Consider the following 17,217-nt stretch of genomic DNA (forward strand, 5'->3'; position numbering starts at 1 on the left):
TCAATTCCACAGTTATTCCTGTAGAACCCAGATTGGGCCGATTTCTCTTTCTATTTTTTTTATTCAATTGAAAAAAAATTGTTAAATTTTCAAAAATGGAAAAAAAATTTTTTTTCATAAATTTTATTTATATAATGAGATAAATACAATTCAACGATTTCACGGCATTATATTCACAATTTAGAGGCTTCATCGATGACTGTAATTAGTAAGATTCAAATTTTAATATATCAATTAGATCGATAAACTAGGGATAACAACTATCGACTTACCTATAGCCAGTAAACTAGATGCTATAAGCTAGTATGTTTTGATTAAAAGTGCGGCTTTTTCATTTTGAGATCTAAAACATAACCTATAAATCTTTTGTGCAATCTAGTGTTTTATAAAAGATTGTCATTACATTTGTTGTATAAATAAATAATTTCTCTAGTTTATAAGCGCTTTTTTAATTTGTCTTTATGGCGTCAAAAAAAGTATTTGATCGGTGTTGTAATCCTTTTGAGTTGGAATCTCATTTTAAAAAAATTGGTTTACGTCCGGCGACTGATATTATGAAAGTAACGTTAGGATTAGATGATAATTATTTATTGTGCAGTTCATGTCGAAAAAAAGCTTCAGAGTTAGTGAAGCAACAAACAAATGCTCGTAATGATCCTAGTGCTGATGTAAGTGACCGTGAAGACAACTATAGTGACAATAATGACAACAATGATCAGGCTGATAATGATAGTAATACAACTGCCACGGATCTCCCATTATCCTTATCATTCCGTAAGTTTTTTTAATTATTTATACGTTACTTGAATACATTTCTAGTAGCTATATGTTTCACTATTATTTTTTAAGGTTCCATGTCATTTGATAGCGAACCCAAAGCATCACAATCAAGCTCAGGATCCCAAGTTAGCGCTGCAACTCAATTACCCGTAATAAACCATGCATTAGAATTGTTAAATCAATCACCGATTCCATCGAAGAAATTGAATGATAATCAATTTTGAACAATAAAATAAATCGGATATCCGACATCTTGTAAAAAGTTTTGCTTTCTTCTTCAGATGAAGAATCGATTGATGACGATGGTGAAAATTTTCGCTCTCTAATTAAAATGTTGTATGATAAATTCAACGATAAAGAAACTGATAAGTCTTTGAAAATACAAATTTTAACATTATTACCTGTAAAATGGAGTGAGAGACGTATTTGTGAAACTATGAATACATCAAGACATTTGTCAAGAGTAGCAAAAATTTGGTTGAAGAAACGGGTTTACTTTCTACACCTGAATCGAAATTAGGTATGGGTAGCGTAAAATCGATGTTTTAAATACACTTGAAAACTAAATTACTCAACATTTTTGTATAGGGAGGACAATTACTGATCAGGTAAAATTAAAAGTTGAAAATTTTTACAACGATGATGAGTATAGTGCTCAAATGCCCGGTATGAAAGACTTTGTATCAATTCGAAGTGATGATGGTAATCGGATACACGTCCAAAAAGACTTATCCTGTCTAACTTAAAAGAATTATACCAATGTTTCTGTGAAATAAATCCTGCTGAGAGAATTGGATTTTCAAAATTCGCTTCTTTGCGACCAAAACATTGTGTGTTAGCAGGGGCAAGTGGAACACATACCATCTGCGTGTGTACGATTCATCAAAACGTGAAGTTAATGATGCTTGGTAATTATCAAATTAATTAATAATTATAAATGCGTGAATTTTAAGTTTACTAAATTACTGTTATTTTAGGTGCAAATATTTATTCTTTGACAAGGAACACAGAAAAGCCCATTAAACACTACAGCGATTACTTGAGCATGATTATATGTGAAAATCCGTCTTTTCAGTGTTATTTAGGTGGATGTAAAAACTGTCCTGGGGTCGATGAGTTGAGTAAAATTTTACTAAAATGTTTTGAGGACCGGGAAATCGAGAATATTACATATAAATATTGGATATCAAAACCGAGAAGTAGTTTAGAAACTATTATTAAGCCTACAGAAGAATTTGTGGAAAAATTTTTGTAGTGAGTTAGAAATTCTTCTACCTCATTCGTTCATTGCTAAGGAGCAAGCCCAATTCTTGAAGACATTGAAAGAAACATTGAAACCAAACGAATACGTTATTATTTGTGATTTTGCAGAAAATTATGCCTTCGTAGTACAAAATGCGGCAGCTGGTTTTCACTGGAATAATAATCAGGCAACAGTTTTTCCAGTCGTTATTTATTATAAAGTAAATAACAAACTTGAACACAAAAGTTTAGTAATTATCTCAGATTCTAACAAACATGATGCCGTTGCTGTTCATGTTTTCATCGAAATAATAACTGATTACGTGAAAAGTCTTCCTGAACGTTGTAACAAGATTTATTATTTTTCTGATAGAGCTCCTCAACAATTTAAAAACTTTAAAAACTTTGTAAATTTATATTACCACGAAGATGATTTTGATATTCCTGCTGAATGGCATTTTTTTGCGACTGCCCATGGGAAAGGTCCGTGTGATGGAATCGGTGGTATTCTCAAACGACTTGCAGCGAGAGCAAGTCTCCAACTCGCGGTAGACAAACAAATAACGACACCAGAAGAACTTTTTGAATGGGCTTCTGCACCGGATAACTTGCCGAATATTATAGTGAAGTTTTCCCCAGAAGAAGATTATGACACAGCAGTAAATGATTTAAATGATCGATTTTTGAAAACGAAACCGATTACAGGAACTCAACAACTACATTGTATAATTCCGGACAAAAATGGTTGTTTACTAGTTAAAAACTTTTCGAATTCGAATGAACACAGAATTTGTAAAATATTTAAACGACAGAGAGAAAAGTAATTAATTTTAGCTGCATCAATTATTGATCTTACTAATTACAGTCATCGATGAAGCCTCTAAATTGTGAATGTAATGCCGTAAAATCGTTGAATTGTATTTATCTCATTATATAAATAAAATTTATGAAAAAAAATTTTTTTTCCATTTTTGAAAATTTAACAATTTTTTTTTTCAATTGAATAAAAAAATAGAAAGAGAAATCGGCCCAATCTGCGATCTACGGGAGCATCTGTGCAATCGATTAAAGTTTATTTTACAAAAACAGAATCAATAAAAAAAAATGTCGAACTGCGAAAAAGCATTGATATTTGTCAAAAAAGTGAGAAATACCATATGTATTGCCTTACAAAAATTTTTAATATTTTTTATCGGAAAGTACATCTAAAAACAAAATTTTAAAAAAAGGTACCTAAATGTTTAGTTTTGACAAAGTTATGGCTATTTGAAAATAAAAAAGCCATTTTTTTGAAAAATTCATAACTTTTTTGGAGTTAGGTAAAAAAATTCAAAAAAATTCTGAGAACCGTTTTTTATAGGGTAGAAAAGGATGGAAAACTTTCGGCCAAATCGAAAAGGGTCGGGGTCAAAAGTGGTCGATTTGGCATGGAATACCCCATAGATATACATTTAACATTGGCTAATGGCGGGATTTATTTTTCTTTTAATTAATACACTTTAATTAGTCGGGCAAGTGTTAATTTTTTTGAATTAAATTTATCACTAATATATTTACTTTCATCCATAAATTTTTTAAAAATATTCACCGACAGTTTTACGAGAAAAATACAGAAATGTATCAATGTTTGGAGGTTACCCCATAAGACCAATGTTAAATTGCTCAACTTTAAAGTTAATTATTTATTTAAATAATCGGGCAATCTCCTTCAAATTTTCAGAATTTGTTAAGACATATTTAAACTTCATATTAAAAAAAAATCAAGCCTTTTATCAAAAGTTGTCTTGGTGCTCGTACTTCCTTAACTATGGAAATTTTCTTTTATCTAAAGTAAAGGTCAGATTTAAGGTAGTTCTTTCCCAACCTATAGTTTATGTTACTGCTGTCTTCGTCACGCGCTAGTGTTGCCTCTCTTACGGGCTATTGCTCACGTGAAATTCTTAAAATTTCTTTAATACAAAAATAATAAAACTCGCGGTTTTCTCTCTCTTTTCCCATACCGCCTGTGTAAAAATGTCATTTTCAATTGCAATTATCTTCGGTTAGACGTGGTCAATCGTCTCTAAATTTTAACAGCGTGTGTATTATGTATTTAACTACTTCTATACGGAGTTTGGGAGATTTCTTGAATTTTTGCTTAAAGGGCCGAACTACCTTAAAAGCATCACAACAAAAAATTTATTGCGGGCAAAATGGGGTGCCCTCAAGATCTTTAAGATTTTTAGATAAAAAAAATTTTAAATTTTTATTCAAAGTAGAACATTTTTTCATTGAAAGAAAAAGTTCCACGAATAGGGGTTAAAGGTACCACTAATGGGGTCTTTTACCATTATCAATTCAATGGAAATCAACCAAGTTGGACCTTAACTTCGTTTATGCGGCCTTGATGCTGGTTTTATTGAAAGTCATAATGATTATTAGTATTTGTTTGTAATTAATCGTACATGTTAAGAAAGATTCAAACATCGATAATTTTAAAAGTAAATTGTGATTTTTAAAATAATAATATTCAAATTTGATTATCTTTAATATTGATCTCCAAAAACTATAAAAAAGTTCGATCAATCAGAAACTAGCTATTAGCATTTCATAGGCTTCTTGAACTTTTCATTCTATTGTAAATTTGGAATAGTTCTTATAAATTTCTTAGAAATAGTTCTTTGTAAATTTATAAGTTTTTCTAGAAAAAAATTAATACACAGTAAACTGAGGAAATTATGGAGAAACTCCTAGTTATTCTGGAGCAAGAAAAAATTTTCTTGGTTTAAGATAATTTAATTTCGTTTAAAAAATTTTTACTTCATTCAAAAAATTTTTAGATTTCCTTAATATTTACTTGATTTAAAAAAATTTACCCTATTCTTGTCTTCTTCTACTTGTTTGTTAGTATAAGTATCGTGAGTTCGAATTATGTGATTTTTGGTTCCGTTCAAGACAAAGATTACATTCGGTCGATCAATTAAAGTGATTTCGTAGAAAAATAAGAATAAAAGTGTTTTTTCGACTAAATAAAAACTTGTATGTAAAAAATATCTGTAAATTATAACTGCATAACATTTTCGTGATTATCTTATTAGAAATTGAAAACAGTTTTTAGCAACGATTTAGTTTTTATTGAAGATAATTCATTGCTCCAAAATAAGTATGAGTTCTCAATTCACTTGGAAGAATTATATTCGAGCGTTATATGTTTGAAACATATTTCGCTTCAAAATTTTTGAGTTCAAAATGGTGGTTAAATCATTCATAAAATGTTTTAAAAGCTTTTTAAGAAAAAATATTTCTTGACTAAATGCTCTGGGTATCCCATTTTGCCCCCCGTCCTTTCCCTAATACATTTTAAACGGTTTTTTCGATCAACTCTAAAAAATAATCAGCTCTTAACATCAAAAAACCACGTCAATTGCTACCAGTCCGCTCAATACCGGTTCATTCGTTCTTGAGTTATCGTTGACGAAAGAAAACCGAGAAAAGTGAGCTCGCAGTGCTCAAAATCATACAAAAGCTATTTCTTTGAGCTCGAAGAGCTTAAAAACATCATAAGTGCAATTTTAAGCGTTTAGGTATGGAATTAGCGGGAAGTTGCAGGGATAGCTTTCAGGGTCAACTGTTTTTCTAATTTTTTTTTTAAATTTTATTTAAAATTATTTTTAGTTCATTCAATTTCTTACAAATAATCTCTTATGAAGTTTTTATATTTTTTAGAATTGTGAGTTATTCGATTTTTAATGCAAACTATCATTAAAATTTGCTCAATTTGAACTAAAATGTAATTACTGCTTGATTTCTACAGGGTTTAAGATTCGATTTTGTTAATGAAAGACTAAAAAATAATAGGTGGATCCAATTTTTTTGATCGGCTGTATTAAATTTGACGTCTTTTTAGTAGATTTCATAGAAATCTAACTATTGCATTGGTCCTCATGACGGAACTTTTGAAAAATTTTGCTAAATTTCGACTCAGCTCGTCAAGTGAATTCAGAAAATGCATATGGTTCAAAAGATTATATATGTATGTATTTATATATATATTTATATATATATATATATATATTGTGATGCCTTTTCCGGCACTGGCGTCGACAGGGCCGGATCAGGTCACCCAAAAAAAAATTGGCTTACCTGGTTCGTATATTTGGTTGGGCGCCAGGAACTCAATGTTCCACGGGTCGATCTGGCGGTGGATCTTCGTGGGCGGCGGGTCGGTGTTGAAGAGATTCAAAAATCGAATCACGGCAATCGACGAACAAAGAAATCGAAATGGGACGATAGGATCGGTTAATCAGAGCAACAACAATTAAAAAAAATAATTGAGGCGTGCAATTCTAATCCAACAACGGTTTATTCAACAACAAATATATACTGTCGGCAATGTCGCATTAATAACAAAAATTATTTAACGCAAAAATAATTCTAACGCAAGACTAGTGCTAACGCAATGATTCGACATTTCAAAATAAACCAAATTCTAGAAAGAAATTCGAGTAACCAAAAATAAAAATTACAAAGCCCTTTCTTTCAAACAAAATAAATAAAATGTCGGTTCGCCAAAATGCTTCAACAAATTTCGAAACGAATAAATAATTCAACTCGCAAAATTTATTCAAAATTTCAAAACAAATAATTAATTCAATTCGCAGAATTTATTCGAATTGTCAAAACAAATACTTAATTCAATTCGCAAAATTTATTCAAAATTTCAAAACAAATAATTAATTCAATTCGCAACATTTATTCAAAATTTCAAAACAAATAATTAATTCAACTCGCCAAATTTATTCAAAAAATTTTTAAAAGGAAATAATTATTCCAATCGCAAAATTTTATTAAAAATTTCAATCGCAAAATTTTATCAAAAATTTCAATTGCCAAATCTAATAACAAAATCTCAATCGCAAATCTTTATCAAAAATCGCAACAGCAAAATTTATCTACGAAGTCTTCTCTTTTTTTTTTTTTATTAAAAAAAAATATAATAATTTCAATCGCAAAATTCAACCAATAATTTCAATCGCAAAAACCTAATAAAGATCTCAAAATTATCCAAAATAATTCAAATCGTCAAATGGTTCAACAATGACAAGAAAAAAAACAAATTATGCGAAGTATTCGAATTCGTCAACTTATTTTACAAAGCACTTTACTAAGCCGCTTTGTCGGGTATTTGAAGCTCGAGGTAGGTAAACAGTACTTATAATCCCGACCAAAAATTCCACACACACAAACACGTGACTCAACGGTACCGTGCCGCAGAGTGTCGTCACTAAGCTTCAAAAATACCGCACGGAATTTCTTTAATTCCGTGCAACTCGAATTATAAACAAATTATTTTAACACGACGAAATTCGCGGTGATGACACCCTGGGGCTAATAAAGACAGCGACCAGACTTACCCTGCAGCTATCGTAGACGTCTCGGGCGATGCTGACCAAGTAGACGAAGTTGGCGGCAAAACTGACGGAAGAGCGTCGATATCTCGGCGATGGCGTGTCCGGGGTCGTAGTGTCCAAAACAATTCAGCGAAATATTTCACAATAATGTACACAATCGTACTCACGTCAGCGACAAATTTATAAAAAAACTCAACAGCAAAAATAATCAAAATAGAACGGCACGATGCCACAGTCACGGCGTCCAGATCAGAATTCCTTGCTAATCTGGCTGCCTCCTCGGCAACCCAAGCTCTTTTTTTTTCGGTTCGTTCCAAAAACTCGCATCCAATCAGCTCACAGCTTCTTCTAGCCGGCCGTTGTATTCCGGGATGCATCCAGTATTCCGTTGCGATCGATGATTGGTCGATACTTCGATTAGTGATCAGCCTCGTGTTCAGATGGCGCCTTGCATACTTGTTGTTGGTCGCTCTCCGTCGTCATTGGTCCGTTCAAATTTTCTCGTCGTTCTATCCTCGCGGCCAGATGTCACGTTGATCGTCGATGGCTCGTAGAAATTCGCGGGTCGTCTGATCGCTATAGTCTTGTCTCACTCACTCATGCATTCAACAATAGTTCACACTCATTCCGGTATTCTTTTTATTTGAATTTTTAATTTAAATTCGGCGCGTTTTCTTTTACTAATTTTACCTCGAGCTTGTCATTCTGATCGGGAGGCTGCTTGGGGCGACACAGGCGCGTCGAATCTCTGCTTTTCCTCAGCTTAGCCAACCTAATAATTTTAAAACTCGGAATTTCAAATTTTAGAAAATTTTCTCATGTCACAATATATATATATATATATATACATATATATATATATATATATATATATATATATATATATATATATATATTTATATATATATGGGATATAACGCGGCTTGTCAGGACGATAGCGTCGCGAATTTACCACGGATCTCTACCAAACTCAACATACTTATTCTACCGATAAATACCAAAGTCAAGTTCAAAGATGAGCTTAATCGGTCAAGTATTTTAGAAATACGAGGATTCAAAATTTTGAAAATCATAAAAATTCATATTTTCTCACTTTTTTACTCGAATAACTTTTGAATGGGATAACATTGAAATTCTGTGAAATGCATCTGAAAGCTCTTTAAATGAGCTTCAATTTCAGTACCATATCATATGTGTAGTCGTAAAATTTCTTAGAAATACCGGGATTTCAAAATTTCGGAAATCATAAAAATTCATATTTCTTCACTTTCTTACTCGAATAACTTTTGAATGGGATAACTTATTAAAATTCTGTAAAATGCATCTGAAAGCTCTTCAAATAAGCTTTAATTTAAGTACCATATCATATGTGTAGTCGTAAAATTTTTTAGAAATGCCTGGATTTAGAAATTTTCAAAATTATAAAAATTCATATTTTTTCACTTATTAACCCGAATAACTTTGGAATGGGATAACTTATTGAATCTCTGTAAATTGCATCCGAAAGCTCTTTAAATAAGCTTCAATTTGAGTACCATATCATATATGTAGTCTTAAAATTATGCCCTATTGTGCTATACCAATTATGAAATTTGCTGTTGCACTGGTTATTAGTCGATTCTATAGAAATCAGTTCTTTAAACTGATTCAAAAAATCCACATGGTTTAAAAGTTTATATATATATATAAGATTTTTTTTTTTGTATATCCTAGCAGTTTTTTTTTATTGTTATGAAATCTACTTCCATTTCGGCTGCCGAATGGCCTTTTTTTTTATTACAATATTGCAAAGCATACAATAATTCAAACAAAAAAATGAGGAAAACAGTTGACCCTGAAGGCCATCCCTGCAACTTCCCGCTAATTCTATACCTGGGCGCTTCAAATTGCATGTATGACGTTTTTGAGCTCTTTCAGCTCAAAAATACAATTTATATGTTGTTTTGAGCTCTCCGAGCTCAAAGAGACAACTTTTCTATACTTTTTAGCTCTTTGAGCTCGAAAGTCTGATAGAAGTTTGATAAAACACTATTTTTTAAGTTTTCAAATCGCAATAACTTTTGAATGAATAAACTGATTTTCACGCGGTTGGCAGCATTCGACGCAGTTTTTAAGCCGCATAAAGAATCTTAGTTTAAATTGATCAAACTAGAAATTTCAGAGAAATTCCGAAAAAACACTTTTTTGGGTTTTCTTTCCTGCATGATATCTCTCGAACGAACCAATCGATTTTGGCCGGATTAGCGGCGATCGACGTGGTTTTTCGAGGTTTAGAGCTGATTAGTTTTGAAGTTGATCGATATAGTCGCTTGAAAGTTATTCCAAGAAAACCACTTTAAAAAAAAATTTATTTCACAGTTTTTTTTCGATTTTTCGAAATCAATCGGTTCAAATTATATTCCAAATGTAAGTTTGGACAAGCCCTTTTAAATGGCGCCAACCGCGATGAAATCGGTTGAACCGTTTAAAAGTTATAGGAGGTTTACATACTCACACACACACACACGCACACACACACACACACACACACACACACACACACACACACACACACACACACACACACACACACACACACACACACACACACACACACAGAACGCCGGAAAAAAAGAGGTGACTGAATGGCAGAAGGTCCAATCCAAGAAAGAGAAGAAGGAGCAAGCGAGAGAGCGGTTACCAAAACAACCGGTGAACAAATCTCGGCCGGAGCCTAAGCGGGAAAAACCGCGAAAATTCACCAAACCAGATGCCTTAATTATTCGACCCGTTGAGAAGGCAAAATATGCCGAGATACTGCGTCGGATTAAAAAAGATGTCCTACCAGATCAGACCCGTGACGTCGTTGACAAGGTTCAAAAGACGAATGATGGGAATATGCTCATTACGCTTTCCAGAAAGACCGCAGACAAAGGACAAGCTTTGCTGAAGACCATCAAGAGCATCCTCAAAGAAGAAGCGCAAGTCATCTGTAAAGGCCCAGAGGAACAGCTTGAAATCCGGGACATTGACGACGAAACAACTAAAGACGATGTCCGGAAGGCCTTACAAGAGGCAGCTGGAAATGACTATGAAATACCTGAAGATGTCATTAAAATTCGTCCGGCCTACAGAGGTACTCAAACTGCTTCGGTACGATTGCCAGCAGCAATAGTGCAGAAGATACTTGGAAAGACAGGCAAAATAAGGATTGGCTGGGTAAATTGCCGTGTCAGAGCAATTAAGACACCATTACGATGCTATAAGTGCTGGCACTTTGGGCACACTACTGCCCAATGTAAAAGCGAAGTCGACCGATCTGGGCTTTGCATCAAATGTGGGCAAACAGGTCATCAAGCTGCTCAATGCCAAAATAAAGTGAAATGTGCGTTATGTGCGGAAAAACCTGGCTCTCAGGACACTGCTCACCGGTCTGGTTCTGGCCGATGTCCAGTCTTCCAAGAAGCACTCCAGAAGTTGACAAATAAACGAACATGAGGATACTGCAGCTTAACATCAATCACTGCGAAGCTGCGCATGACCTGCTTATGCAGACAGTACGGGAATTAAAGCTCGACGTTGTGCTTTTATCGGAGCCATATAAACATTTAGCTGGACAACCTTGGGAGACGGATATCACCACGAAAGCTGTGATCTGGGCTTGTGGTCAGCTCCATTTCCAGAGTGTAGCTACCAATGGCAGCGCTGGCTTTGTAGCAGCATCAGTAGATGGCATCCGTTTTTACAGCTGCTACGCACCACCTAGCCTCTCAATTGCTGAGTTTACTGACTTCTTGGATCGACTGACCGAGAACGCGAAGCAACATCATCCAGTGGCGATAGCCGGGGACTTTAACGCCTGGGCAGTGGACTGGGGCAGTAAGCAGACTAATGCACGAGGAAGAGAGCTGCTAGAAGCTCTTTCTACACTAGACGTAGTCTTGCTCAACAGTGGTGACACGCCGACCTACACCAAAGGTGACGCAAGCTCGATTGTAGACGTCACTTTTGTCAGTACCAGCCTTGCTAAAGGTAACACTAACTGGAAGGTACTGGACATCTACACTGCCAGTGACCATCATGCGATACTCTGGGAAACGTCAAACGACCAGAACCTCCGGGGGCCTATCAAGCAATTTAACACCGTCGGTTGGAAGGTGAAATCTCTTGACCCAGAAGTATTGCTAACAGCCCTCGATAGTGATCCGATAGAGACTGGATGTGCACGTCTTCTTTGTATGTCCTCGTTTCGATCCACAGCGTGAAGAACTGGAGAGGATCCTGAACCAGAGAATGCAACCAGATTCACTAGTAGAAGCAATGTTGTCATCAGAAGCTGCCTGGAACGCTACCAACACGTTTGCAACAGAAGTCCTTAAAGACTTGCGTTCCACCGAAAGAAAAAGAGCAAATAGCAGAAGATAGAAGGAAGATAGTTAACACTTTAGCCACCAGAAGGAAGAGCAGTAGCTAGATCCTCCCTTCACGAAGTAATGCCTGACGGTGGTTTCCATGAGGGATTAGAGGAAAGAAGGAAAAGGGGTTTAGGGTTTAGTGGGTAGGGGCGTTAGTGTCGAGTTAGTATGACGCTGCGTCGAGTCGCCACATATCCAGGCCAAACAGCTATGCCTAGAATCCGTAAAAAGGATTCCCCCCCCTACAAAAAAAAAAAAAAAAAAATACACACACACACACACACACACACACACACACACACACACACACACACACACACACCCACACACACACACACACGACGTACGTACGGACATCATCGCAAAAACATTCGGGGAGGTTTCCTAGGACCTCAAAACGTCAATATCCGTTGAAAACTCGATTTTCGATAAACGGGGTAAGACCAATACCTTTCCGATTTTTGAAAATTTTCGATTCTCTTAGCGGGAAGTTAGAAATCGCACTTATGATATTTACCGTCCGCTTATACAACGAATTAAACGTTTGGAAAAAAAACAGCATTGAAACTAGTTTATCTACTGGTGAAAAAGTTTATTTCGTTCTGGATCTAATACAGGGAGACAATTTAGGGTGGCATGGATTGTTAGGATTCACAGAATCGTTTGTAGCTACACACTATTGTAGGTTCTGTAAGATGAAATAGTATATTACACCCCTTGAGAAAGAAAATAAGAAAAGCCTCAGATCACATATAATTGTTGGCCGAGGTGAAGCCGAGGTCAACGAACATGTGATCTGAGGTTTTCTTTTTTACTTTCTAAGGGCTGTATACTACTTTTTTGTCCGACGAAGGCGGAACACGGCAACTTTGCTTAGCGCAGGGGAATGAAAGTTGTCACTTTCCGCCCGCAGGGCAAAAAAGAATGATTGTAAAAATGCACTTATTATTCCTTGTGAATTGAAGCAAAATAATGTAAACTATGAGCAAGATAGTATAGCAGCAATATTTCAAATACATGGAAGAAAAATTCTATGAAAAATTATAAAAGTAACATCGTAATCCAGGACTAGATTTTCAGTATCTTGATTTTTACGATGTTGCCGTTTACAGAATATAATTTGAATTATTGGAAAGCAGAATAATGTTTTCGCTGACGTAAACTTCTTTTTAATTTGAGTGATAGAAATTTACGATGTTGCGTCGTATAAATTATGATGTTTGAGTTCTGGTCCAGCACTAAAATGTCCTATACTAAAAATTACGATGTTTTCATAGTAATTTTTCGTACAATTTTCTTTCCGTGTACAGATATAAAAGAAAAATGTGTGTTTAATGAAATAGAATCATTTCATTGCACTAAAAACTATTCTGTTAATGGAATGCATGATGTACGAGAAGGTATTGCTCATGATGATTTAATTACGAATCTCCGAAAATTAAAGGGATCCGGTGGTCTAGCGGCCTAAAATTTAAACTATTTTAAAAAATTTTGTTTCTGTATGAAGGTAATGACCTAATGACGAATACTTGAAATTTTTTTGTACACCTATTATATTACTTATCAACTAGGGTAGAAGTACTGCTTGTGGCCACTGTCCTGTTTATGGCCAATTATTGTTCAAATAAACGATAGAAATGAATTTATATTAATTAACCATTACAAACTCAATTTCTTTTAATGTAAATTTTTTAAAACTCAACAAAAATATGGTTATAATATTATAATTTTTTATAAATTAATTCAAATGTTAACTGACCAAAAACGGTACTTCTACCCTACACAAAGTAAAGATTAAAACATAAAAAATATTTTATTTTAATTAGAATATTGGCGCTGAAGTTCTCTTGAAAAAAAAAAGATCTGACTAGTGGGTGTCGACAGATCTTTCCCTCTAATTTCATATAAAAAAATTGACGGATTTTTAATAAGTAAAAGTATCGTTATCGTCGGAACTAAAATGGAAAAAAAAATATTTGAACAAATAGCGCGTAGTTAAAAGAACGGATCATTTTGTCAAATATTTTTTTTTTTCCATTCTACTTCCGACGGTAATTATACTTATACAAATTGAAAATCCGCCATTTTTTTTATTTCAGATCAGAGGGAAATATCAGTTGACACCCACCAGTTAGATCCATTTTTTTGAGGAGGGGAACTACAGCGCCATTTTTCTAATTAAAAAAAAATATTTTTTATGTTTTAATCTTTCATTTTGTGTAGTTTATAAGAAATAGAATAAGTGTTCAAAAAATTTAAACGCATTATTCATTACTTTCATATAATAATAAAATTTTTGAAATACCATAAATTTTAGGCCGCTAGACCACCGGGTCCCCTTAACTTTAGAAAACAGTGATTTTTATTTATTTCCTTTATCTGAATTAGATGATTGATTAACAATGTTTGACTATGGACCAATTGATTGCTCAAATATCCTTTGATCGGAGAAGAAGATATTGAAAATGAGTCAAAATTACAAATGACTGCGTCAGAATTAACCACATTTGTAAAATTATTTGTCAATTACTTGGAATAAAAATTGAAAATTTTTTTGATCTAAAGGTCTTTAAGATTAGAAATAATATATTCGTTATTGAAGTTAATGATTTTGTTAATTGAATAAGTACCAAAATCAAAGAAAGTCTCAGTAATGCCCCCCCCCTCACCCTCCATTAATAAGGTCATTTACCCTATTCTCATAAGAGATTTAGTTGATAAAAGTAATCCTTATTGGAATTTATGTTTTACTGCGGGAAATATTTGATTTAATTTTAGCGAAGAAAGTAACAAAAGAACAAATTTTAGGTTTTGAATTAGTAATTCGTCGTCACCATCTATTATACATTGAACTCACTGGTTAGAATTTAAAACCAAAACATCATTTTTTGTTTCATTATCCAGAAGTATATGAGCAGGTGGTCCAATCTCTCATGTATCTTCTATCCATTCTAAGTCAAAACATACTCACTTAACAAAATCGGCTTCGGTAAATAGATGTAGAATTAACATACTATTGTCGCTTGCAAAGAAACATCAATTAATGATAAATTTTATAACAATCTATAATTATTGAGTTTATGGACTGGATAATATATATAATAAAGCGCTTTATCTTTAATCGTACAAGGCACGTCTACTCTCTTGAGTGTATTACTTATAACTGACTTTATAATATTACTTATTACTAATACCATCCCATTATAGTATGCATCCTTCTCTTATCATAATTATTGCCAACATTAATGCCGACTACCATATTCGGTCCTATAATTGCTTTAGAACTGAATCATTTCGATTACTGTAATTTACCTAATGTTTTACGAGATAGAAATATATCAGTCATTAAATGGGTTGAATTCAAAAACATCAAGTATATTCGAAAAATGGTAGTATAAGTGAGATATGAAAATTTGATGCCGGTTTTTGCGGAAATACAGTACCGACGGAAATTTTTCGGACAACCTTCTTGTTTACTTTTTGATTTAAATATGACACATAAACAAATTAACTTGATCTACAAATAAAATTCTATTTTATTTTATAAAGTTTTGATAAATTTTTAATAAATCGTGTAAATAAATTTTCATCTTGTCCGGAAACTTTCTGCCGGTAGTGTAGGTGCCATTGTTACCGTAAATGATAATGTAAATAATGTATATTTAATTTGTAATCATTTAATAGTTCTTGGATATCATAAAGATGTTGTAGGTTATGAAGTTATACGTTCAAATTCAGTTGCCCGGATAAAAAAGATTATATATAGTTATACATAATTTATACATGAAAAATGGCCCTATATAATTATATAGAATTAGATATAATCATATAGAACTTTATATAATTATTTCTATAAAAATAAAAAAGAATTCGGTGTGCGCGGGGATCGAACCGGGGACTCGACTCTTGAAAGACTGACTAGCTACCCGTTTACATATGAGACTTACTTGTAAAGCAGAGTTTTAAATAACTACAAGTAATGCAAATCGTATACATAATCAATTTTTATAGTTAACTTAATTAATGCAGTTCCTATTATTTCATCCACAAAAAATACTATAGATTAATAGATTATTAATTATTGGAATAGCAGACTCTGAGATAAAAAAAAATTATATACAATTGTATATGATTCATATATAATTATATATGATTTCCGCATAGTTGCACTGATAGAAGGATTTGTTTTTATAGTCAATGAGCTTTATTAACTGTTAATAAGTGATTTTTTAACATCATGAGATTTAATTAATATTTATCACCAGTTAATTAATTATTTATTAAATACGATTTATTAAATGTTAATGAATATTTGATAACAGTTAACAAATATTTATTTAAAATTGAAAGAAAAAATAGCAGTTTTCTCTTAACATTTTTTATAACTCTATAGCTGGAATACATGATAATAATTCAAATCACTAAATAAATTAACGTTTTTAATATTTAAAAATATAAAAGATAATTATGAGGTGTGATAGAATTCGGTATATTACAATAAATGTTATTACTTATAATATAATATAATCAATGTAAATAATTTATAAAGATGATTTTTGTTTATAAGCAATCTTCATGTCATATGACATTGCAAGTGGAACAAATTCCCTTAACGAAATATTTATTAACTATTAATAAATGTGCTTTCCTCCCAAATAATAATTAATTGAATGTTAAAAAATATTTATTAAAATTTAATAAATTAATTAATTGTCTTCAAACAAATTAAATTTTTAATAGTTAATAAATCCTTTTATCAGTTTACATATCATTATATGTAATTTTATATAATCATATATAATTTCATATAATTGTATATAATAATAATAATTGTAATTTTTGTACAATTCTGTAGAATTGTATAAAATTATATATGATTATATCTAATTTTATATTATTATATATAATCATATATAATTATATGTAATTATAGACAATTAAATATAATCACATATAATTATATATAAGTAATATATAATTATATAATAACATATAAGTATTTATAATTATATATAAATTTTTTTATCCGGGTGTTTAGATTAATATTGAAGATTTACGTGATATTTTTCTTTTATATGTACAGGCACATTTACTTTCTGAATTTTTATGTAATTATGATTTACCAGCAATCATTGTTTTGGTATCTTTTGTTAAAAAATCGAGCAATAGGATTTATTTTGCATTCGATACGAAATATGTGTTATGAGGCGTACATTTTTGGGTTTTTCATACTCGGAAAAAAACATTTTGTTCTGGGAATCGAATTGTACAGTTACCATAACTATACACAGTTTACTGTTTGTTGTAGAGTTACAGTAACAAAATTTTATTTAGTTCTGATAACTAAATGTTGTTGAGCTCTCAGAGCTCAACGGGATTGTTCTGAGAGACAAACGGTATAGTTATCAAAA

General features: G+C 32.5%; 1 protein-coding gene and 1 long non-coding RNA gene across 2 annotated transcripts; both read left to right on the plus strand.

Annotated features, from left to right (window-relative positions):
* The first annotated feature begins 461 nt into the window (after positions 1-461).
* LOC123263973 (myosin heavy chain kinase C-like) lies at positions 462-1,004 on the plus strand. Its single transcript, XM_044727018.1, has 2 exons — positions 462-774; positions 850-1,004. Exons 1-2 carry the CDS (start codon positions 462-464, stop codon positions 1,002-1,004), a joined length of 468 nt encoding a protein of 155 aa, XP_044582953.1.
* A 39-nt stretch (positions 1,005-1,043) lies between these two features.
* LOC123263773 lies at positions 1,044-2,024 on the plus strand. Its single transcript, XR_006509224.1, has 3 exons — positions 1,044-1,300; positions 1,369-1,688; positions 1,758-2,024. It is a non-coding gene; the product is annotated as an uncharacterized LOC123263773 (long non-coding RNA).
* Positions 2,025-17,217: the final 15,193 nt, after the last annotated feature.

The sequence above is a fragment of the Cotesia glomerata genome, linkage group LG4 (assembly GCF_020080835.1).
Source record: "Cotesia glomerata isolate CgM1 linkage group LG4, MPM_Cglom_v2.3, whole genome shotgun sequence".
NCBI lineage: Eukaryota > Metazoa > Arthropoda > Insecta > Hymenoptera > Braconidae > Cotesia > Cotesia glomerata.

Coding starts and splice junctions, on each gene's coding strand:
- LOC123263973 (XM_044727018.1), top strand. CDS start 462: ATGGCGTCAAAAAAAGTATTTGATCGGTGTTGTAATCCTTTTGAGTTG. Junction 775..849: donor CCCATTATCCTTATCATTCC/GTAAGTTTTTTT, acceptor TTATTTTTTAAG/GTTCCATGTCATTTGATAGC.